The following is a 22,476-nucleotide window of genomic DNA, read 5'->3' as shown; positions in this document are numbered from 1 at the left end:
AGTGATGGGAACAAACACCAAGTGGTACCTCCCAGGAGAGAGTGATGAAGATGTGGTGGTTAGGTGTGGCCCACACCTCCTCAGATGGAGTGGATTAAAATTATAACCCTCCCGTGACTCTTTTTCCCAGTGGTGTTCAGGATGAGTTATCCTTTGGCTGAGATTTCTGCTGTCAGGTTTGCGACTTTTCTAAATGGAAAACATCTGTGTCTACTCTTCCATAGAACCAGGATCGGCATAGCTCCTTATATTAGTCTGATGTATTTGCTAATGAAGCTGTTTTCTCTTCTGACAGCATAGAACCCACAGGGCAGACATTCAGTGAAACCCAGGCGACATACTGTGACCACTAGTAACACCACGGCCAGGCAGCAGAGGACCACAGACATCAGCCCACTTCATCATGGACGAAGCTGACTTTTCGGAAGACACAACCTATAGAGAACAGGAGGACTTGCCTTACGATGGGGACTTCTCTCAGATGAAGGTGTGCAGTGCTCACGACCTGCCCTCAACAAATGGCACCCTTGCTGTCTCAGAAGAAGTTGTTCTGTCTGAAAAAGGCCCCGAGGAAAAGGCCACATGCTGGGAGGTGTACGGGAACACAGCTGTGGCTGTGACTTGGGATAAGGTCGCTGAAAATGCTGTCACCAACAGGCACAATAAAGATAAGCAGTGCGCCTTGGCGTCTTGTGTTCCAGCTAATGAAGGCAATGACTCAAAGTCACGCACTTCGGATGTTTTACTCCATCATCTCTCCACGGAGCAGTTCTTAAGGGGACAAGGCACTGGCTGTGACACTCTCCCAGAGACCTCAAATGCCGACAGCCTCGATGATGCAGCTATTCTGACAGATGTCATTTCACGTTATGCAAAGACTTATTGCCCCAAAGAACATACCCCAGCATTCGCTGATCGACCCAGTCCCAAAAGTGGTGTGGAAAATAGCAATAAGCCCAGTCGCTCTCCAAACACAGCGAGAGGAAGAACCTCTCCCTTAGGAAAGCTGGTAGCTGCTGGACAGAGCAACCACCAAGATCCAAGCTTTCTAAGCAGACCTAAAGGTCCAGGTGATAAACATAAAAACTGCCAAGTGCAGACTCCCCAGAGACAGCTGACTGAAAAAGCAAGTTCAGGTGGCTGGTTCAAACACAGCCAAGGTCAAGTGCATTACCAGCTTCCAGATTTTTCTAAAGTTTCTCCCAAAGCGAAAATCTCTAGGGATACGGTAACTAATAAACCACTTACAATAGCTAACCAGGCCAGCTTTTCTCTTAGGTTGAGAAATAAATCAACAATTGTGCAAGATAATTTAGGAACCATGTCTGAACCAAATTGTTTTGGAAAACAGCAACCAGAACAAAAAAGGAAATTTACTGAACCTTTGCAACGAACCCAGGTAAATGAGAATGGTCCCTATCAAAACTGATCCAGGGTAGTCATCCCAAGGTGGTCATCCCAGGTGGTCATCCCAGGGTGGTCACCCCAGGGTGGTCATCCCAGGGTGGTCAACCCAGGTGGTCATCCCAGGGTGGCCATCTCCAGGTGGTCATCCCAGGGTAGTCATCCCAGGTGGTCATCTCCAGGTGGTCATCCCAGGGTGGTCATCCCAGGGTAGTCATCCCAGGGTGGTCATCTCCAGGTGGTCACCCCAGGGTGGTCATCCCAAGGAGGTCATCTCCAGGTGGTTATCTCCAGGTGGTCATCCCAGGGTGGTCATCCCAAGTGGTCATCTCCAGGTGGTCATCCCAGGGTGGTCATCCATCCCAGAGTGGTCATCGCAGCGTGGCCATCCCATGGTGGACTTGTACATAGAGCTTAATTGCAGTTCTGAGGTTTCATTAGGCCTCTGAGTTATCTGGGACAAAGGAGCAGACCTCTCAGAAGCTCAGTGGTGACCTCATGGAAAGAATCAGAAGCTGGATTCAAAAAAATATAGAGGAAGATAAAATTCAAATTCCTCAAAGCCTTCCCAATATCATCTTTCTTCCTTTTTTCCTTTGTTGCTATTATGAGTATTTGTTGTCAAGGTTTTTTGTTTGTTTGTTTTGGTTTTTGGTTTTCTTGAGGCAGAGACCCTCTATGGTCCTGGCTGTTCTGGAAATCAAAATGTAGACCAAGTTGGCTCTGAACTTACAGATATCCTCTTGCCTTTGCCTCTACAGTGCTGGGATTAAAGGTACGTGCCACCATGCCCAGCCTCCAATATCTTTCTTAACTTCATCTAAAATTCGAAAACAATTTCATTGTTTGAAAGTTGTGTACATCCACCCTAATTTCATTTCTTAGTTCCTCCCCTATATTCCCCAGTATGTTCCCTTTTTAATGTTAAATCTTATTATTGCGTGTGTATAGGTGTTGGCTGCATGCACGCATGTGCACCACTTGCGTGCCTAGTGCCTGCAGAGTGCACTGGATCCTCTGAACTAGAGTTGCAGATGGCTGCGAGACATAATGTGGGTGCTGGGAATTGAACCTGGGTCCTCTGGAAGAGCAGCCAGTGCTCTAACCACTGCGCCATCTCTCCAGACCTTATTTAGACTTCTAAACTCAGCCCTTCCCTGAGAGATGTGACCACGACCTGGCTCTTCTCAGGCCCCAAGTTCTCCAAATTCCTTTTTCACAGGGAACTTCTCCGTTTTGTTTGTTTGTTGTTTGTTTTTTAAAAAGTGTCTCGTGTAGCCCTGGCTGGCATTGAACCTCTGATCTTCCTGTCTCAACCACCCAATATTGGGATTACAGGAGTGAACCACCACACATCTTAGAATGTCCTAACCTGATTTACCAAAGAAAATATCCATTTGCACAGCTTCCCTCAAGTCTCCCTCAGGCCATGTTACTCCTCAGATCTACCCACGGCTCTCACTCGCTGCCGCTTCATCACTGTTCACAGGGGTCACTGCAGGAAACTGGGGAACACAAGGACGCAGTCATGCAGATACAGAATACATTATGAGCTTTCCCACCCCCACCCCCAATGACTTCTCTTTCTCTCTACTCTTTCTTCCCATTGCCCCCCCCCAGACCACTCCACTTCTCCTTTCTGTCATCTGTACTTGTATGATCTTCTGTATTTGTATAAAATCTAGAGCCCACAAATGAGAGGAAACAGGCGATATGTGTCCTTTGAAGACTGAGCTTGCTTGATATTATCTCTGGCTACACCCATCTTCCTGCAGATGACGTAACTTATCTTCTTTATGGCTGAAAGTCCATCTTCTATGTGAGGCGTGTTTTCTTCATTCATTCCCATTGCTGGATGCTAGTTCCGCGACCCAGCCATTGCGAACAGAGTAGCAATAAGCATCGATAGGCAAGTATTCTGTGAGACATTGGCTGGGAGTTTTGAGGTGAATTCGTACCAGGAAGGCATGGCAGGGTTGGATAGGAATTCTGTTCTCAGTTCATCTCAGCTTCTTTGGATCATAATAGCCGGGAGAGGTCCGTTTCTTCTGGTAGATCTACAAATTCTGAAGGACTTTATCTTCAGGTTTCCATTGCTCCCTCCCAGCGAGGCCTGGCCTCGTGTTCTATGGCCATTATTCCCTCAGTTATTAAAGTCAAATGAAATAAAGCTAAGATCTTTAATTCTATAATTCAAATATTTTATTAATGCCTGTTTAGTATAAATTTGGTTAATAGCTAATCTGTATACTATTTTTCCTTTTCCTTATCCTGTCTTCTCATTTCCACCTAATTTCCCGTCCTGATGAGGTTCAGGATCTCACTGATTATTTAAAGTTAATAGGTAAATTCATCTTTTAAAAAAATTGACAGGAAAAATTTTAATTCTTCCTTCCTGGATCATCTTCCTTTTAAGCCTTGTATGAAGGGCATTCTGAATAGAGACACACCATCGGTCTCTGTTACACCCCACATCTCTTATCTGTAACACTCTTCAAGTTCAGCTGAACACCCTGAAGATTTGTGCAAATCCCCATTCCTGCCCAGCACTACATACACACACACACACAAAAAAACACACACACACACGCACATGCACGTGCACACACTCACATGTACACACACATGCACACACACATGTACACACACATGCACGTGCACACACACATGTACACACACATGCACGTGCACACACACACCCGCATGCACGCACACGAGCACACACACACACACCTGGAGCCAGCAGCCCATCTGGCCTGACTGAGCTGTTTCCTGTCTTAGAGAAACCAACATTCCTGTGATATTGGGAAGCCTTGGGGTTCTGTCTTTATACAAGAGTGTGTTCATGCATGGCCAGCTCTTAGTGGCCTGCGGTTTGTGGGATCAGAATGGTTGTCCACTCATCTCTCCTCAGCAATGCTTGAATGTCAGTGAGCTTGACTGGGCTGATTTTCCCCCCAATCAGTCCTAACAGCTTCAGTTGGAGAACTGGGGCTAGCAGTTTTCTTTACTGGATATATCCGTAATGGTCAGAGTCAGTTTTGAACAGTCATTTATCTTTCCAGGATGTATATGTTCCTCAAGATCCCAAAGGCGAATTAATCAAGAGTTTAAACCCCTGTACAGTCCGCCTGCAGCAGTAGGAACCACCACCATCTTGGCGTGTTTAGCATTCAGTGCGTGTTGTATGATTCCTAGAGTCTGGCTGCCAGGCTTGGGGTTAACAAGAGCATCAGCCGCAGACCTGTGACAAGACAGACAGGGGTCCTTGCCCCTGTGGAGCCTACGTCTAAGGGAAGTGTTGGAGTATTTTACATGCTAGAGTCAAACACATGAATGTCAACTGAATGTGTGTCCCCCATTAATCCGGATAGCAGCCCCCACTCTACCACCAAGATGCCTGAGGCATACGAGCAATTGCCCGTGTCTCCCAGTCACAGTGAAATTCAGCCTCCACATGGTGATCACAGCTGGGACCATAGCACTGTGCTGCCCCCTCAATGACCAGGATGCAAGGCATTCTGAACAGCCATGTCGCTGGTTATCCCCACAGCCAATGCCTTCTTCCTCTTTAATTTTGCAGATGGAGCCTGCCACCCACATCCGCCAAGAAGCCCTCACAGGTAGTGTCTTGAACTATTATTTCAAGAAGCATTTTTAAACCTTAAAAATATGGTGCTCACTGTTACAGACTCCTTTTGGTAATACTTGGTAAAGCTGTGGAAAGCTGACATGAACGGTAGCCAAACTTAGCCTTTTCTGCGTAGGAGCGGAATCTGAGAAACGTCACTGGAAGCTGACACCGACCACTCAGAAAGAGCCTCCCCCAAATTCTTACATATTTCAAAAGATCTCCCAAGGAAAACAGATGTGCCAGAAACTGAAAGAACAGACTGACCTACTGAAGACCAAGGTAACTTGTTCAGAATGCGCGTGTGCACTTACGCATGCTCGTGCACACACGTGTAGGTCAGAGCACAACTTGCAGGAACTGATTCTCCCCGTCCACTCTGTGGGTTCCGGGGAACAAACTCAGGTTGTCAGGTTTAGCTGAAATTACCTGTGCTCACTGAGACATCTCGCCAGCCCCAAACACCTTCAGAGTTTGTTCATAGCAATAGAAACAATGAACATCAAACAGAAGAGGCCATGCCGTGAATGAAATATTGCATTTTTTTTTAACTGCAGGTACAAGAATTTTCCAAAAGAGTAAAACAGGACTCTTTCTGTCATTTGCAAGACGTAAGACTGGTAATGAACTTTATCCAGATTTTTTTTTCATCTATATTTGGGAATTGCGGTGGGTACATGCAGAGGATTCTATAGTACCACATCGTCTGTACAGCGGAAGGAGGAGGAAGGGAGAAGGAAAATTAACCATCTTAGCTTCTGGAGCTACATGGCCTAGAATTCTATTTCTCTGTGTATTTATCCTTCTTTTCTTCCTAAGGAAGCTATACTTCTCTCACCAGTGACCTCGTGATAAACCTGAGGCCATGGAATGTTCCAGAGGAGACTATGAACCTCACTATAAAGGGGGAACCTGCCCATCATGGTCGGGCCTTAGTAAATTCTCATTGTAAAAGTAGCTGGTATCTGGCAAAGCGACCTGTAAGACTCTGAAAACACTTGGACGTGGAACTCAAAGCAGGACTTTCAGATCGGAGCCTTCGACATGTTTCCATGCCCTTGCCGGTCATCACAGCCCATCAAACGACTAATTTGTGGGGTCGCCGTAGCAGCTTTGCTGTGGTAGGGAATGGAGGTGTAGCGAGGGGGCAGAGCACAGGAGCCCAAGATGTGGGAGATGGAGTTTAGGCCACCGGGAGAGCACCAGGAACAGCCAGCGGACCTAGTGGAGGCTTGAGCAAGCTTCAGGACAAACTTCTGCAGAAACCACACACTAGGGCCAAACCTAGGAAGGGATCCGTGGTTGTTACTCAACATATTAATAATTGATCCCATTCATTCATTCATTCATTCACTCATCACCGTCATTAACTGCTCTGTTGTTCAGAAAACACTTATCAAGCACTTTTTTTTAATGTCCCAAGCACTAGGGAGTTGGAGAAACACCTCCTTTGTTAGTGTCTTTTATTCTACCAGGGACAGATTGGTGGAGAGATCATGAAATGCAGTTTGAGTGCTGTGACAGCATTGTATTGCAGCCTAGCAGAAGTTTGTCCTTTGCCATCGAGGGGAGACACTCGGTGGTCCTCAAAGGGACTGCTCCTTTGGGGATTACAAGAGGAACAAAGTGAGCTTGGCAGAACAGGGGACGAGAATCTTCCAAATCAAAAAGAAATGGCAAATGGAATGCCACACGCAACTGGTGTGAGCTCAGAGTGCACGCGAAGACTAGCGGGACAGACGAGGACCGTGCCATGAAAGGAGCGTGGATTGCGTCCTGACTTTGATGGTGGAGTGATGGGGAAGGCATTGAAGTCAGGGCATAGCAGGCACCATGGGGGTGAGACTGTAGGTAGGGGCTGGTTAGGAAGCCAATACTGGGCAACTTATAAGGGTCTGAACCAAGGCTGGCAATGAGGATGAAGAGTGGGTGGCAAATTTAAAGAGAAAAAAATCAAGAAAAAGAAGAAATACGGATAGTTACCGAGTCCTGGTTTACACAACCGAAGTCAGAAATCAAAGTAGAGGATCCGATTCAGAAAGGGTGTGGCAAGCAGGTCAGGAATCGAGTATAACTTAGGAGGTTTGCGGTCCCCTTAAGGACTCTCAAGTGAGGAGATCCAGCTGCACAAAGGCAGAGCAATAGATCTGACCCTCAGTGGTATTTGGGTCAGAATAGAAACTTTGGTGGATAGTTGAAGTTACGGTGTGGGTGAGATGCCCCCAGCCAATGAAGAGTCATGGGGTACTAAGTGGAAAGGGCCGAGGACAGAGTTCCAAGTGACCACCCTTCTTAGTAGGACATAGTGCAAGGCATTTGGATTTTAAGTGTATGGTTTTAGACATATTGTACCATGTCCTTAATCTCAGCGCTGTTAGCAAATTAAATGAGATAAACCATGCCGACTTCTGAAATATGATTTAAATACCAAAATCCTTTTGATCTTTTAGATCGAGCCTTATTATATAGCCCCAATTCACCTAGAACTCACTGTGTAAACCGGGCACTCCTTGAACTTGAGATGATTCTGCTGTCTCTGACTCCCATATACGAAGACTCACGGGTATGCACCACTACGCCTGCCATCTCTTCCCTTTGTATCCTGTTTATTTTCACCACCTCTCCCCCTCTCACGGCTTACACTGCTGGCTTCCTCTCATAGTCTAATGGCTAGCCCTCGCTTTTTGCCTGTGGCTGTCAGTGGCTGTCCGTCTTCTGGACATTGATATGCACTGTGAACTCTATCTTACCCCACGCTGATACTCTCCCTCACAGCTGTTAGCCTCTCCTCATTCCTCACCTTGGTCAGACCTGTCCCATCCCTTCCACCTCCCAGGGACGCCTGTGAGACTCACAGTATCAGTCACTTCCTGGCAGGGACCAGAGGGTTGACTCGAATGTGGTAACTGAGGAGCGCTTATAAAGGCCTTGCTTTACAACAGCCTGGGCAAGGCTAAGGGAAGCCCACGAAGGATACCAGGAGCTACTTCACCCCCAGGCCTGACATGACCAGAGGAAATGCATGCCCTGGGGCCGAAGGGAACAGCGGCAGTTGTAGGAGTAGCTGAGATATTCTGTGGCTTTTGGTAGAAGACAGCCAATCTGTCTGTGATGGCGCAACAATTGGAGAATCAGAGAAATTGGGGCTCCCATCTTACCTTTAGCCAACTCCCTTCTCCTGCTGCTGTCTTCCTTTGGCTAAAACCAATAGAAGCCAGGGTCCTGATAAGGCAGTGGGCCAGGGCCAGCCTCCTGCAGAGAAAGACAGACAGTGGCTATAGGAAGAAGGAAAAACAACCACCAGGTCAGCCATCTGTACACTCAATAGTCAATAGTTTTCAAAGTCATGTTTATTCATTTTCAGTATTTTTTTTTTATAAGACAGGGTCTCATATAGTTTGGGCTGGCTTGAAACTTGCTGTACAAACCAAGGTGGCCTCGAACTCACAGAGATCCATCTGCTTCTGCCTCCAAAGCCCTGGTGCGCGCCCCCATGCCCAGTCATTTCTATCTGGATGGGAATGAGCACCACCAGCAGCTACAGTCTATGGAGTGTGCTCAGATGGAACCGACTTAAGGTAGTTTGACTTCACGGGTTTCCAACTCTCCATGATGTACACACGATACCCATTCCACAGATGACGTAGGTTGTGGGTGACCCGCCATCGATCCCGAGACAGGGAAAACGCTGAAGCTTAAGGTCAGACAAAGGCCTTCGTTGTCACATTAGACCCTCGGATTCACCCTCCTATTGAACTTTCCACTTTTCCCGTGGAGTCATTCTCTTCTCTCTCCGCTCTAAATAATTTTAAAACTCATTCCAGAACTCCAGGCTAGGCTTGTTTTCACTAATTTCTGGGTATGAATTGAAAGACTCCATTGAGTAGACTTAATATCTGTCAAGTTCAGCTCTTTTCCACTCACAGCATTTTAACAGGGCCTCTGGATGCCAAAATATTTTAACGATTGATGTTTGGAAATAGCATCCTGAGGTATTTTTCCCTGAGACACAATTTTCCTTTTTAGAAAAATAAATGAAAGCCGTCTACCTTCGGTCAATGCTGTACAATTAGCCAGCGGTGAAGGGTTTAATACTGGTTTTCTCCCCAGAGGCTTGTTTTTTTATTTTTGTTCCTGGGGGGGGGGGATATTTGCCACATGTTTCTGCTTTTATAAGGAAATTGATAGAGTTCGTGCATTTGTTTCCCAGGGAATCTCTCATTTGGGCAGCCATTTTCAAGACAGGCCTCTGTCCGCATTGAGACCAAAGTTATACAATGTTTATTTATATCCTAGCTACAACCACACTGTGTCTGGTATGAATATAAATCAAAAGGGTTTGAGCTGCAATTATATCCCATATACGGGAGAAGTTCTCTACACTGGGAAAAGGGAGGCACCCAGCCTTCCCCTACACTTATTTGAAGCCACATCAGGACAAGCAAGGGCCGGTAGCTCAAACTGGGCTCTCAGCCTCATGTGGGCTAACATGGCAATGGTAGCACCCCATGAATGCCAGGGGCTTCAGCCTCATGTGGGCTAACGCGGCAATAGTAGCACCCCATGAATGCCAGGGGCTTCAGCCTCATGTGGGCTAATGCGGCAATGTATCCCAAGCAACGTCAGGGTCTTGCAGAATGTAGAACCTTAGCAGAGGTCCGCCCAATAGCTAATGTAGATAATGTCTCTCCACAGGGGTGAGAATTTGGCAAATTTGTTGCTTACTTGCTTGCTTCTTCAGCAGCTGTGCTGTTATTACAACCATATTAGCTTTGGAAGCCAGGTGTGGTGCTGCCTGCCTGTGATCTCAGCACTCAAGAGGTGGAAATGAGAGGATCAGGAGTTCAAAGCCAGCTTTGGCTACAGAGTGAGTTTAAGGCCAGGCTGGGCTACAGAAGATCCTGTCTCAAAATCAAAATTAATATAAAGCAGGTACAGTTGAACACACCCATCACTCTTGGGAGGTGGAGACAAAAGGATTAGCGGTTCAAGGTCGTTCTCAACTATTCTGTGTGTTCCAGACCAGCTTGGGCTACAGGAGGTTCCATCCAAGTCAAGAAGTGGATAAATAGATTTTAAACACAGGATGTGTCTCAGTGACAGTGTGCTTACCTAGCAACACACATATACACTAATATGCAAAAATAATTTTAGATCTGATACGTCTTGCTCATGAGGATAAATCCTATAGGTATTTGTTTTTTTACACATTAACAGAAGAATCTGTAATCAAGACATTAGCTTGCCCCCATTAAGCCCTTCCCCCTGATATTTCTAGAATACAATCTTACTTTCCATTTTACAGAAAAGATCATAAATTCCCCCCAAAATATCCTTCCTATACTCCAAGTCTTTTTTTATTCAGTCACCATAGATGTCCTTGAGCTCCCACGTTATTCCACCTGGCAGGGGCCCTGCTCTCAACCTAACTTTTCCTTCCCGCTGGACTTGAATCAGGGCTTTGTGTATGCTAGGTATGGTGATCTGAACGGAAATGTCCCCTGTAAGCTCATGTAGCTGAACACTTGGTTCTCCAATGGTAGCTCTGTTTGTGGAGATTAAGGAGGTACAGCCTTGTAGGAGGAAGCATGTCACTGGAAGCAGGTTTTGAGAGTTTAAAGACTCGAGTCATTTCCTGTTCACTTTTTTTTTTGTTGTTGTTGTTGCATGCTTGCATTTGAAGATGTGAGCTCTCAGTGCCAGCTGCCATGCCTGCTGCTTGCTGCTGTGATGGACTCTGTCACTCTGGAACTGTTAGCACAAATAAGTCCTTCCTCCTGTTAGTCGTCTTGGTCATAGTGTTTTATCACAGCACCAGAAAAGTCACTGATAGCCTAGGCAAGCACTCAGCCTCTGACCTGTGTCTCCAGCCCTCACTTCTTTGTCTTAAGGTATGGTCTCTCCTTGTCCCAATTTCTATGATTTTAATTGCATGAGTGTGTGTATGTGTGTGTGTGGTGTGTGCGCGCGCATGTGCTCCTGTATGAATGTATACATGAGTGTGTGAGTGTGTGTGAGTGTGTGTGTGTGTGTGCATGTGCTTCTGTATGAAGTATCATGCTATGCATCTGGGAACAGAGGACAACTTTTGGGTGCTGATTCTCTCCTTCCTCATACTTCCTCAACTGTCCAGGCCAGTTGGTCTAAAGGCTCTTTGTTTTGTTTTTTTGTTTTTTGAGACAGGGTTTCTCTGTAGCTTTAGAGCCTGTCCTGGAGCTAGCTTTTGTAGATCAGGCTGGCCTCGGACTCACAGAGATCCACCTGCCTCTGCCTCCTGAGTGCTGGGATTAAAGGCGTGTGCCACCTCCACCTAGCAGGTCTGAAGGTTCTAGATGATTCTTCTGTTTCCCCCATCCCTTCCCACCACAGGTGTTTTGGGGTTACAGCTGTGCGCCCCCGCGTTTGTCTGGCATTTCCCATGATGACTCAGGTTGTTGAGCTTGCAGAACGAGTGCTGTCACCTACTGAGCCGTCTCACTAGCCCTGATCCTCTGTTTTTAAAATTTCCTATTTAATCCGAAGCTATTTAGGCGAGTGTTGGAGAAAGTGTGTTCTTATATAAATATGTACATATATTCATGACAAGTTTATTGGAATGGGTGCAGCTTTTTATTTCCCCTCCTATAAATTCACATGACAACTATTTCCTCAGAATCAGGGTGAGAGTGGAGGCAGGGACGCGGCTCCCTGAGAAAGCACTGGCTTCTCATGCTCCCTGAGGTTTGAGTCTAGTGCAAAACTGGGGCCCCTTTCCACAACTCTGCAGAAAGACCTAGCATCCAGCTTGTGAGAAACGGGGATCTTCTCTAGCAGCTGGCCAGACAGCTCAGCAGGTAAAGGCCTACGTTGTCAAGCCTGGTGACCTGGGTTTACATCTGGGACTCACAGATAGGAGAGAGCCAGCTTCCACTCCTTGGACCTCCACCCAAGTGCTGTCACACACTTGCACACAGACACAGAAACACACACATACCAAGAAGAAAAGCAAGCGTGAGTGGCCTTGGCATCATCAAGTCCAGAGAAGCAAGACTAATCCTGCCAGGATAGAGTAGGGAGGTTGGAAGCAGGGAGTGAGGACTGGAGCCTGGACTGCTGGAACAAACAGGATGCTACTCGGGGCAGATATGCATTTCCCTTCCTGCCTAAAGACGGGCAACTTGAATAACACAGCCCAGGGTCCTCTTTATGAGCTGTTGTCCCTAGCCTGATAGCTGACTATACAGCCCAGAAGACGCGGGTTTATCAGTCTCTACTCTAGAAGTGGACGGTGTAATCTTCAACTTGGAGGTGCTGCTTGAGGACATTAAGGGGAAAGCTGATGCATGCCAGTGCGCTTGGCCCTCTCCTCCCCGGTGCTCTCCAGTCACTCTGGGATGTGGCATATTCAACCTCGGATGAGCTAACACAACAGCCTGACGTGGCGCCAGGAGAAACGCCGTTTACGTACATGTAGACTCCCAATTCATGGGCTTGCTGGATTCTGTTTTAATCCTTGACTTGCCAAAGCCTCATGAGTCATATTGTTTAAAATGGAGCCAGCTTTTCATGATTGGAAGCCTATTTCAAGTGTTCATGTTTGAGACACTATTACTTTAGGATTTAACGCCTCTCTTGAAAATGACAAGCCACTAACTCTTCTGGGAATAAAATAAAAAAAAAAAAAACTTCTGTGGATCATGCCTGGATAAAGTTTTTTTCCTCCTCATAATTTTATGCTGCCTCTTTAAATATTTTTAATTATGTACTCACGTCTGTGTGTGGGTATATGTACCCAAGTGTAGGCACTGTGGGAGGTCAGAGGCATAGGGTCACTTTGGAGCTAGAGTTAAGGTGAGGCCCTGTGTGGGTGCTGGGAATTGAACCCAGGTCCTCTGGAAGAGCAGCAAGTGCTCTTAACTGCTGAACCATCTCTCTAGTTCCCTATAGTTTCCTTTTAAATGAAAAACAACACAAAACAAAAACAAAAGAGAAACCAAGTTCAGTAAACTAATGATTTCCTCTAAGTCCTCTTCTGTATTCTCTCTGGCAAATTAAAATCTTTCGGATTAGCTATTCATGCAGGCTTGGGAATCAACCCCCGGTGGCTTCCTATGCCTTTTGGTTTTCAGTGTTTGCCCCTCAGGCTCTTTAGCAGCTGAGCGTCCTCTCAGCCCTTATGTTTAATTTTTTTATGACCGGGTCTTGCTATGTGGTCCAGGCTGCCCTAGAACTTGTCACAAAGACCAGGCTAGCATCAAACTTGCCGTGCTTCTCCTGCCTCTGCCTCCCAGAGTGCATGTATCAGCCACCACACCCGACTCAACCTTTTGTTTCCGTAGCCTCAATTATCAGAACAATTCAGACGACATCAAAATTCTGAGGAACTGAGTCATCTAAATAATTGCCTTCGATAGACTCTTTGGTTTCACGCAGCATTGAAGACCCAGCCTGAAGCAGATATTCAAAATCTGAATGAGGCGTTTGTCAGCTAAAGCCAAGATATTATATAAGTGCAAACTCTTCCAAAGATGTGTGTCTGCCTCCTCCAGGCACCTGGGCAACTCTCACTCACTCAAGGCCAGCTTTAGAGGCACAGCACCTGCGCCATCAGCCGCCCCACACCCCCCTCCCAAGCAGGATTCCTTGCTCCAGCCCTCGGGCAATCTTAGCCTGAGTCTGATTTGTTTTGTGCCCAGGCACCCTAAATTTCTGACATGGAGTGGGGGCTCCGTATGGGAAGCCCAGAGCCCTTTGGATTTAACAACAGCCTCAGTGCTACCCAAGATGCTACTGCTGGCGACATGGTACCCCGCTGAGGCTGAACCTGAGTTAGCTGCTGGTTCTTACCATGATGTCCCACTGGGCCTGATCCTGAGTTAGCAGTGGGTGGAGCCTGAGTAAGCCCAGCCATTGCCCAACAAGTCTGTGTTTGCTCTTTATTTGGTCCTAAGTTCACAGAAATGGTTAATGAGGTGACGGCATCTGTATACTCCAACAAGTAGTCCTGAGAGAGTCGACTTAGAAGACCCTTCAGTCCGTATTCTTACAGCAGTTACTGGGAAACTCCAGACGCTTTTCTAGGAATACAGTATAGAACAGAAAATCGCCAGCCATGGCTGCGCTTGCGCCTCTCTGAGGAAGAGTCGTACTTCGCAAACCGAATCAGAATGATTGCACAATGATAAAAGAGCTTTGAGGGGTGATAAAACATTCTGCGTGACCCTGAAACCAGGCCACCTCGGTTCGAATATTGGTTCTGTCATTTATCAGGTTTGTGATCTTGGGACAGTTACGCAACCTCTCCGGGCATATGCAACCTCTCAGTTTCCTCCTCTGGAAAATGGGGATAACAGTGCCTGTCTGGCAGGGTGGTTAGCACGTTTAGATGAGCTAATGTATGTAAGGTACTTAAAACAGGGCAGGGAGCAGAGTCAGCCTATGGGCTGGGTGTTGGCTTGTCGTGCCCATTAAATAAAGGGATATGACCAAACTGAGGCATGAGAGGCCAGCGTCCCAGGGGACAGATGGTGGCCACGGGCATTTGAACTAAGTCCTAAGGTGAGATCCCAGCGAGGTGAAGAGACTAGAGCAAAGGACAGGAGGCACAGGCACCTTGGGGTGTCTGGGTGCTGAGCTGATTGTGTCACTTCCTATAGCCTGCAGTCCTAATGGCTCCTGTGTGTGTTCCCGCAGATGACCAAGGAGCACGCTGGCTGTCTTCCAGGACCCCGGAGCTCACAGAGAAGTGAGGTGACAGGGCTACCAAGGGCAGGGACACAGGAGGTCACCTCCAAGGAGCTCAGAGAGCTGGCCCCAAAGATGTGAGTCCTCTCCCGGGTGCCTCCACCACCCGGTATCAAGCCTGAAGTGGGTGGGGCGGGGGCTCTGCCTGCATCCAGCTACACAGCCCAGGGGCAGAGGGCAAAGGCCCCACACAGCGAAGAATGACATAGGTTGAGTAGCTACAGGATATCCACACAACATTGTCCCATAGATGGCTCCTTCTACAGGCCCAGGAGCACTGAACTAAATTCCCACGGGCCCTTCACCAGCTGGAGAAGGAAGTTCAGAAATTAACGTGAATGTGCACACTGCCTCTTCTTTTTATTTAGAAAGCAAACAGCATCAAACCTACTTACCTAAATAGACCAAGTATGGATGTAGTTGCCCGGGACTAAACGGATTGAACGGCCACCAGGCTGCTCTAATCCTATGAGCTCACCCTGTTGGCTCCTTAGTTAAAATTCCTGTTGTCAAGCCTGTGGTACAGGCCTGCAATTCTAACTACTTGCCTGCCCAGGCTGCAGAGTGAGTTCTGGGCTAGGGCAGCTTCATGAGCACCTGCCTCAAACCTTTAAACATTTGGAAAAGACTGGGGATGTGGTTCAGGAGGCGAGCACAGGGTTAGGATGCACGGAGTCCAAACCCTCAAATCCTGAAACCCTGTTGTTGAATCTGATGGACCTTGGGACTGTGAAGATGAACTGGCTCACGTGCTTTTCCCTCTCCTTCTTCCTTCACGCTCCTTTTTATCCCTTTCCCTTTCTCCCTCTCCCATCCTCTTCTCTACCTCTCTCCCATCTCTTCCTTTCCTTGTCCCCAGGGTCCCAGCATCCTCAACCCACTTAGCACCGAGCTCTACCTCAGCTCCAGGCTCTGTACCTCCTGGGCAGCCTGATGTTAGAGCTGGTGACGCTGGTGTAGTTAATGCTTCCCACCCTTCCAGTCCTGGAGAGAGTCATCCCTGCATCTTATTGAAAGGTGGGCATTGGTTCAGTTGGCCTGATATGAGCCCGTGCTTCTGTAGTTAGAGCAAGCTCCCAGGTGGTATCAACAGTGCCGGTTCCCATATGGGTGTGAGCATTTAAGGAACCAGGTTCTAGAGATTATTTCACTGTGGATGAGTGGGAAATACTTGAATTAAATACTCCAGGTCTATATCATGATTGGGTTTCTATTGCCATGATAAGGACTATGACCAGAAGCAATGTGTGTGTGCGTGAGGAGGAGGGAGTTTATTTGACCTCACAGGTCACGGTTCATTATTGAGGGAAGTCAGAGCAGGAACTGAAGCAGAGACCACGGGCAAAGGCTTCTTACTGGCTTTCTCCTCATGGCCCACCCAGCCTACTTCTTTATATAACCCAGGACCACCTGTCCAGGGATGGCACCATCCCAAGTGGCTGGGCCCTCCCACATCAATCATTAATCAAGAAAATGACCCACAAGCTTACCTACAGTCAATCTGAGGGAGGCATTTTTTCGATTTAGATTTCCTCTTTCCGTATGACTGTAACTTGTGTTAAGTTGACGGAAATCAACCATTACTAATTGTAATGGGCAGAAAATAATAATACAATAATTCTGCTGGCTTATAAGGACTTCTATGAAGGAGGAATGCTTTAGAAAGGTAGGACATACATGAAAACAAATGACAAGAAAGATAACAAAACCGAGGTCTCCCAAAATGTTTGAGGATGTCTCTGTCCTGCCACTGTAAACGGAGTTTAAATGTTAAGTGTGAGGATGACCCTGTGATCTTAGTGGTAATAAAAGAAAATATAATAAAAATAAAAAGATAATAAAAGAAAACAGGAGGGAAATGGCAGGGGAACTGTAAATATGAGAGCCAGGTGTGGCGGTGCATGTCTGCAATCCCAACATGTGGGAGGCAGAGGCACGAGCACCAGGAGCTAGCCTGGGCTATATGAAACCCTGTCTCAAAAAAACAACAAACAAGTAATGGACTTAATACAAAGTACTCAGAAAATGGTAAAAGAATAGAGAAAAGCTCCCAGCCATTAATGGTAACACATTCCTGTAGTCCTGGTTCTTGGAAAGCAGAGGCAGGAGGATTGCTACAAGTTTGAGGCCAGCCTGGTCTACATAATGAGTTCTGGGCCAGCTAGAGATACAAGGCAAGACACTTTGCAAAAAGAAGTTTCCCTGAGAAAGATCATCTCTGTAGTGTAGTGTGTGGCCTTCCAGTCTCTGCATAACACTTCGTACGTCTGTTGTCGGTAGCATCATCTCGCTTGCCGGCTTTTGTCCAGAGTGGACTAGTTTCTTAAACCACATTCCAGCACTGCAGGGAATGGATCATTCGGTACATGCACAGTGAACCTTCTCATGAAGCAGGTGGGTGCCAGTGTGCAGGACCCACCCCTCCATGGGAATGCCAGGCTCTCCTCCTCCAGCCCACCCCAGATAGTCTTTTCTGGAAGTAAAAACTGCTGTCTCCCTGTTTGTTTCTGTTTGACCGTTTGTGATATTCACCAGTGTTCCTTTATTTATTGGTTACTCAGTTTCTGAGACACCAACCCTGTATCTAATACCAAAACCTCAGTTTTGTTTTGTTTTAAGTCAGTCAGTTGGGAAAATGGGAAAAGTGTCTATTGTTGGTGGGGAAATCTTTGTTCTGTCCGGGGCTCTGACAAGGAAGCAGAATTGGGGTTAAGAACACACGCCCATGAGTCACACAGGAAAGGTAAACGGCAGCTCAACAGCTTACTCTCTGGGGCCTTGTCAAGTTCTCTTGTGTAGTAAACAATCCATCATAAAGGTGGAGATGGCAGAGCCAGGACGACAGAGCCACAGACAAGGGTGCTCGAGAGGCTTCTGGGACACAACAGGAAAACTGCAGGTACTGTGGATGCTTCTCTCCACAAAGAAAAAGTACTGAAGCCCTTCAAAAAATATAATGAGCAAATAGGATGTGAACTGAGAAGCCGTGAAGAGGGCAGAGAACTAAAGAACCCGCAAGAGATGCGTTCACCTCCTGGGACGCTGAAAAAGATGCTAGTGGACACAACTCGCCCCCCCCCCCCACTTTCAGTTAGCGAAAACATTTGCAGGTAATCATTTTTGGTAGCAAGAAAGGTGTGGTCAAGCTGAGCCACCCACATTGTTGGCAGCTGCGTAATCCAATCGCAAAACTTGCAGAGAGCAGCCTGACAAACGTGTGTGTCATCACACAAGGTCGCGCAAAACCTTTGGCCCAGATGTTTCCCCAGGAAGTAATTCAAAAGGTGGAAAAACCCACATGTGCAGTAATGCTTGCGCCAGTATTGTTTATAAGGGTGGAAAGGGGCCATTTGTGATCTGTTTTCATGAAGGCTAAGAGCACAGTCACACTACATGGCAGGTGCTGTCGGCCTTTGCAGCTAAGTTGTGCGATCACATGTGTTTAAGGAGTTCGCGTGTATTCCCATCGCTCCGGCTATCAGCAGTCCCCAGATCTTGGCTTAATTCATGAATGAATATGTTTCTTTGGACAACAAAAACCCAAACCAAAATACCACTTTGATCTGGAGGATCAGTGGTCAGACTGGTTTTAAAATTCTCTTCTGGAGGCTGGGCAATAGCTCAGTGGGTAAAAGTTCTAGCTGTTTGAGCCTGCTGGCTCACATTTGATCCCTGGAACTCACGTGTATAGACGGATGGGGTGGCTTTCCTACAGAGAGATGGGTGGAGACAGTTGCTCGGGCAGGCTGGCTAGCCTGGACTACACAGGGAATCCACAGAAACAAGAGAGATCAGTTTTTGAGGCTAGACGGGTCTACAGAGCAAGTTCTAGGCCAGCCTGGTCTACACAGAGAAACCCTGTCTCAAAAAACCAAACAGAAAAAAAAAAAAAAAGAACCGAGGGGGGGGACCATCTCATCAAGGTGGAAGGTGGAATGTCACTCTTCGTGAGTCTTGAAACTTGTCTTCTGACCTCCACACACACACTGTGGCATGTCACATACATGCACACACACATACATGTGCATTCCAAATAAACAGTTAAAAAAGCGTTTTCTGGGGTAGGGCTGCAGATGACTTGCTTGGTATAGGTTCACTCCATCCTTGCAACAAAAGAAAACCCCAACAACTTCCCAAATCTGTTCATCTTGGGGTGGAGGGTGGGGGCCTTTGAAAATAAGGTGGGGTGGGGAGGGAAAGTGTTCTCTCTCGTGTGTACTCAGACTTCAAAATATGTTCGGAGGAAGAAAGAAGTGCAACCGAGACTGAAGCTTCCCTTCCCCAAACCAGGCACGAGAGGCTCTGTCCACAGTGCGAGACACTAGAGCTAAGGGTGCGCTCCTTCCTCTGGTCCCCTGGGCCCAATTCCTGTGTGTAAGAGTTTCCTGGCAGTTGTCTCTGGTCCTGATGTGGCGAGGTTATCCAGGTCTGCGCTGCATGCTGGGCTGTGCTTTGTGGCTCGGGAGAATCCTAGCAGTGCCTGCGGAAGGCAGGCATGTGCAGACATCACTGCCCACCATCTGCACTGGGCTTTCTGTTGTCCGTTTCTTGGTGGGCGAGGGCTTCTTGAAGGTGGCTTCAAAACTCCAGTGAGCATGGATGATAGCTAAACTAAGCCGCTGGCTAGCTACAGAAGCCTGGAGTTCAGGGATGGGCTCCAACCTTGAATATCTGCCATTGCCAGTTCTTTGCTGCAGAGAACATCAAAATCCTTGCGGGAGTTTTAAAAATAATGGACACGCCCCCACTCCACCTACTGTGCCGGCAGCGCTGGGAGGGGTGGTCTGGTAGGAGCCTTTCGTTTTAGCTTCCCAGGCTATTCCGGTGAGCATGCGCACCATGGTCTGCAGACTGAACTTAGCCCGGCTGGGGCATTACAGTCCACACGGAAGAGTAGCTCTCATTCGCAGGCTATCTGGAGTGAGCAAAAATCTTTCCTGGGGCTGAGGAGAAGGCTCAGTGGGTAAGAATACTTACTGTACAAGCATGAAGATCTGAGTTCAAATCCCCAACCTCCATGAAAAGCGTGGCATGGCTTTGGATCTCTGTATCCCTAGCATTAGCCAGGAATGTGTGTACTGGGAGCCCCCTTCCGCTTCTGATTCAGTAGGAGACCCTGTCTCAAGGCAATAAGGTGGAGAGCAGTGGCCTCTCAGTGCATGGACACACGCATTCCTGTGACTACCACACACACACACACACACGGTCTTTCTTATTGGGTCTCACTTGAGCTCCCCCCCCCCCCCCCCCCAATCCCAATCTCCTGGGAAACAAGCCACGTTCCTCTTCTCAGGGCAGGACCTTTGAATTCCTAAGGAAGAAATCCTTCAGCATTAACAAGCTACAAGCTACAAAACCTTAGAGAAAAGTCGGTAACGCTTTGGAACACCCATTGGAGCAGCAGCCGGCCTGTGTGGTTTCAGGATGTTTGTCTGTAGCTCTATCAGTTAGGAGAGGCGCCGCCTCCGAGTGCAAAGCTCAGCTGATTTACCTGGAAAGGTCAAGAGTCAAGGAGGGAGGGGCTGTTTTGCAACCACTATTTAAGGCCGTAATGAGCTCAAATAAGAGCAGCTGAGGAGATACGGAGGACAGTAGCTTCCTGTTAGAAAGCGCTCCTCGCGAGAGCCACCTGCTTCATAAAGTTTCTGACCCTAGATAAACCCTAGATAAAGAAACAGCGTGGGGTTGGGCTGCAGAGGCCCGTGTGTTGCCTGGGATGGACTGCGCCTCTGAGCTCTCTAAGCACAGGGCGCCACTGCTCACCTGGCCAGAACAGGCTTGTGATCCTTAGTGTATTGAATTAAGTAGCAATCCACATGTGGGATCCTTAAAAAAGGTTTTTTATTAGGTCTAATAAAGTATTTTGACATTTATAAAAGATTTTGATTGCTGGGCCTGGTGACACACCTTCAATCTTAGGAGAGGCAGGGAGATCTCTTAGTTAAAGGCCAGCCTGGTGTACCTAATTCCGTGATAGTCCCAAGGAATTGAATCTGGGTAACCTCCATGATAGTCCCGAGGAATTTTTCACTTAAGGCTGCACGCTCTTTGTTAAAAGCCTCAATTTACTGTTATCAGTGGGTTGTGTTCTTTGTGAAGTTTGATGGAGCACAAATAGTAAATTGCCTAACTGTAAATAGGCTGGTGTGACCTATGAATTCACATCCCTGTGTGCTGTTTCTTTTTTAAAATTCTTTTTATTTATTTTACCTTATTTATTTATTTGGTTTTTTGAGACAGGGTTTCTCTGTAGCTTTTGGAGCCTGTCCTGGAACTAGCTTTTGTAGACCAGGCTGGCCTCAAACTTACCCGCCTGCCTCTGCCTCCCGAGTGCTGGGATTAAAGGTGTGCGCCACCACTGCCCGGTTTAAATTCTTTTTATTGAGCTATATATTTTTCTCCGCTCCCCTCCCTATCCCCCCTTCTACCCTCTCCCATGATCCCCACTCTCGCAATTTGCTACTTCCCATGTGGATTAGATCGGCGTGCTATTTCTGATGCAGGATAAGGGATCGGAGAGTGTGTGTTAGCCGCTTTGTGTGGCTGAGAAACTGCCTTCTCCAGCAGACTTGCTCTTGGCCGCTCTGCTGGGCCAGAGGATCTTAGTGCGGAAAGGAGTCTAAGAGCAGCAGAAATGCGATCGGTGCGTTGGACTGGACTCGCTTGAACCACGGCCAAGTTTTCCAGCCGGAGAGCAGATGTTCACAGGCCCCAGAGGCAGAGGGTGGAGACAGAAAATGAGGTGTGAGAGAATACATGACTCAGGAGGAGAGCATGTTTTTCTGAGAGGAGGAAAGGCTTGGAAAGGGCCTGGCTTTCCGGTCGAAACCTCAGGAACCCCAAATGGGGTCCCCTCTTCACTACTAGCAGGCTTAGGACGGACACGTGTTTGCTCCGCAACGCTTCAAGTCTGCATCAGGATGTCCTGGACGCCACGCCTTTCACACTATAACGCACACTTTCCTCCAAGGCTTGTTACTGTATCCCCGGCTGAGCATGCACGCTGTTAGGAGCTGTTAGTAATTAAAAGTCTTCTGGAGGCATTGGAATCCCTGTGGAAGGAGGGTAAAACTACACCAGCCCGAGAAAGACTGATTTTACTTGTGTCTTTCGCACGCCCCCTGGTGGCCGTACGCTATTAAATTGAACGCCAGGCTCCCAGCCTAACGTTAGCCCCTCAAAGGTACCCAAAACCCGCTTTGCTGGACTCTGTTTAGCTTGTACTTGGAGCTATGGTAAGAGCGATGTTACCCAGTAGTAATGTAAGCACGCTTTTTCTTCAGCCAAGAACTGCTCTGAGACAGGTATGGTGGCTTGGCCTAAAGTCCTAGTACTCTGGAGGTCAGAGACAGAATTACTGTTGCTGGCCAGTCAGGACTAGTAATGTCTGGATCTTGTCTGAAAAATTAAATAAAAAAATCCCCAAAATCCCCAAAACTGATTTTGACATAGTATTATGAAGAAAACACCAATTCTTATGATTCTATACTGCAAATTTCTTCTTAAATTCTGTATTATTTTTACATGTTAAAGGTGTGTGTGTGTGTGTAGGTATGTGCCATGGCATATATGTGGAGGTCAGAGGTCAATTACTGGCTGTCAGCTCCCTCCCTCCTTGATGTGGGGATCAGGCTTGGTGACACGTGACCTTATCCACTGAACTATCTCTTCAGCCTGGGGATATCAGAGAAATTCAACACTTCGGTTTACCCATACCA

The 22,476-nt window shown here is 47.3% G+C and overlaps 1 protein-coding gene across 1 annotated transcript in view; it reads left to right on the top strand.

The window, feature by feature from the left end:
- The first annotated feature begins 403 nt into the window (after positions 1-403).
- Aknad1 (AKNA domain containing 1) overlaps positions 404-22,476 on the top strand; it is a 34,236-nt gene continuing 12,163 nt past the window's right edge. Inside the window, exons 1-5 of the mRNA XM_041659012.1 lie at positions 404-1,399; positions 4,988-5,027; positions 5,172-5,317; positions 5,593-5,655; positions 14,708-14,835. Coding sequence (XP_041514946.1) covers positions 404-1,399; positions 4,988-5,027; positions 5,172-5,317; positions 5,593-5,655; positions 14,708-14,835 — 1,373 coding nt within the window. The remainder of the gene's footprint in view (positions 1,400-4,987; positions 5,028-5,171; positions 5,318-5,592; positions 5,656-14,707; positions 14,836-22,476) is intronic.

The sequence above is a fragment of the Microtus oregoni genome, unplaced genomic scaffold (assembly GCF_018167655.1).
Source record: "Microtus oregoni isolate MIOR12 unplaced genomic scaffold, Mior012 000000F_ref0000247, whole genome shotgun sequence".
NCBI lineage: Eukaryota > Metazoa > Chordata > Mammalia > Rodentia > Cricetidae > Microtus > Microtus oregoni.
The sequence above is the reverse complement of the archived record's forward strand: the minus strand, read 5'-3'. Positions and strand labels throughout refer to the sequence as shown.